Source organism: Silene latifolia, unplaced genomic scaffold (assembly GCF_048544455.1).
Source record: "Silene latifolia isolate original U9 population unplaced genomic scaffold, ASM4854445v1 scaffold_75, whole genome shotgun sequence".
NCBI classification, from domain to species: Eukaryota; Viridiplantae; Streptophyta; class Magnoliopsida; order Caryophyllales; family Caryophyllaceae; genus Silene; species Silene latifolia.
The window spans coordinates 724,061-725,313 of record NW_027413661.1 but is presented as its reverse complement, the minus strand read 5'-3'; the positions used below and the strand labels follow the sequence as shown (position 1 = coordinate 725,313).

The following is a 1,253-nucleotide window of genomic DNA, read 5'->3' as shown; positions in this document are numbered from 1 at the left end:
CGTGAAGGAGCTGACATACCAGTCATGTTTCCAGTGCCTATGTCTGCCCCTACCTTTGCACAACTTGAGTTCAGCGATGTAGCAATTACTTCGACCATATATCTTCATCCACTTCAGAACCCCCTGCCAAAGGATCTGAGAAAAGGGACACTTGAAAAATAAGTGGGAGTGTGATTCTGCAGCATTTTTACAAAGAATGCACCAATTAACCATGCTGAAACCCCGAGCTTGAAGTGTATCCACAGTAGCTAACTTTTTCTGCACTGCAAGGGATGCAATAATAGCATGCTTAGGCTGAACAATAATACCAAAAATAGCCCTGAGATGGGGCTTGGCCACAAATTTTGGCCTGAACCAGTTATAAGCAGATTGAAGACTGAAATTCCCTCCCATACTCCAGGTGCTGATCAACATCTGTGCAGTCTGAGGAGAACCAGTCCTTTGAACCAATTCATTTTTAACAGAAATAATACTTTTGAAGCTTTCACAGAAAAATTCCTTGTGAGTTGCATCCCAGATGGAACCATGCTTTAGATTATAAGCCGTGTTCCATTTATGCCAGATGCCCTCAGACTCATTACCAAGAAGCCAGATCCACTTGGAGACCATAGCTTTATTCCATGACAGGAGCTCTTTCATTCCAAACCCCCCCTCCTCTCTAGGAGAGCAAAGACTCTTCCAACTTTTCATCACCAGTTTCCTCCTATTATCCTCAATGCCGCAGAAAAATTTTTACACATCTTGTTTATCATTTTGATGATACTTTTAGGCAAGAGGCCACTGGCACACCAGAAGTTTTCTAGCCCAAAAACCACTGAGTTTAGGAGCTGAACCTTACCAGCATAGGATAAGAAGTTAGTAGACCAGTGCTGAATGGCATGCTGTATCTTAGTGAGAAGAACACCATACATATCAATGGTATTTCTACCAGTGTTTAAGGGCAAGCCTAGATATCTGCAGGGGAGGTTTCCTTCAGAGAAACCAGTTTGCTGCAAAATAATCCTTTTGACATCAGACTGAACCCCTCCAAAAAAGATGTCAGTCTTGTCAGCATTGGCATGTAAACCTGACCAACCAGCAAATCTCTCCAAAGCATGGAAAACAGCTTGGACTGAAGGTGCATCACCCCTCGTAAAAATCATTAAATCGTCAGCAAAAATGAGATGTGTCAGACCAATTTTAGAGCACTTTGGATGGAAGGAGACATTAGGCTGCACACATAACATCCTCAAATACCTCGAAAGAATCTCCAT

At 42.5% G+C, this 1,253-nt stretch overlaps 1 protein-coding gene across 1 annotated transcript; it reads right to left on the bottom strand.

Moving 5' to 3' along the window:
* Positions 1-689: 689 nt before the first annotated feature.
* Positions 690-1,253, bottom strand: LOC141640267 (uncharacterized). The gene has a single exon (XM_074449118.1). The coding sequence runs from the start codon at positions 1,251-1,253 to the stop codon at positions 690-692; it is 564 nt and encodes a 187-aa protein (XP_074305219.1).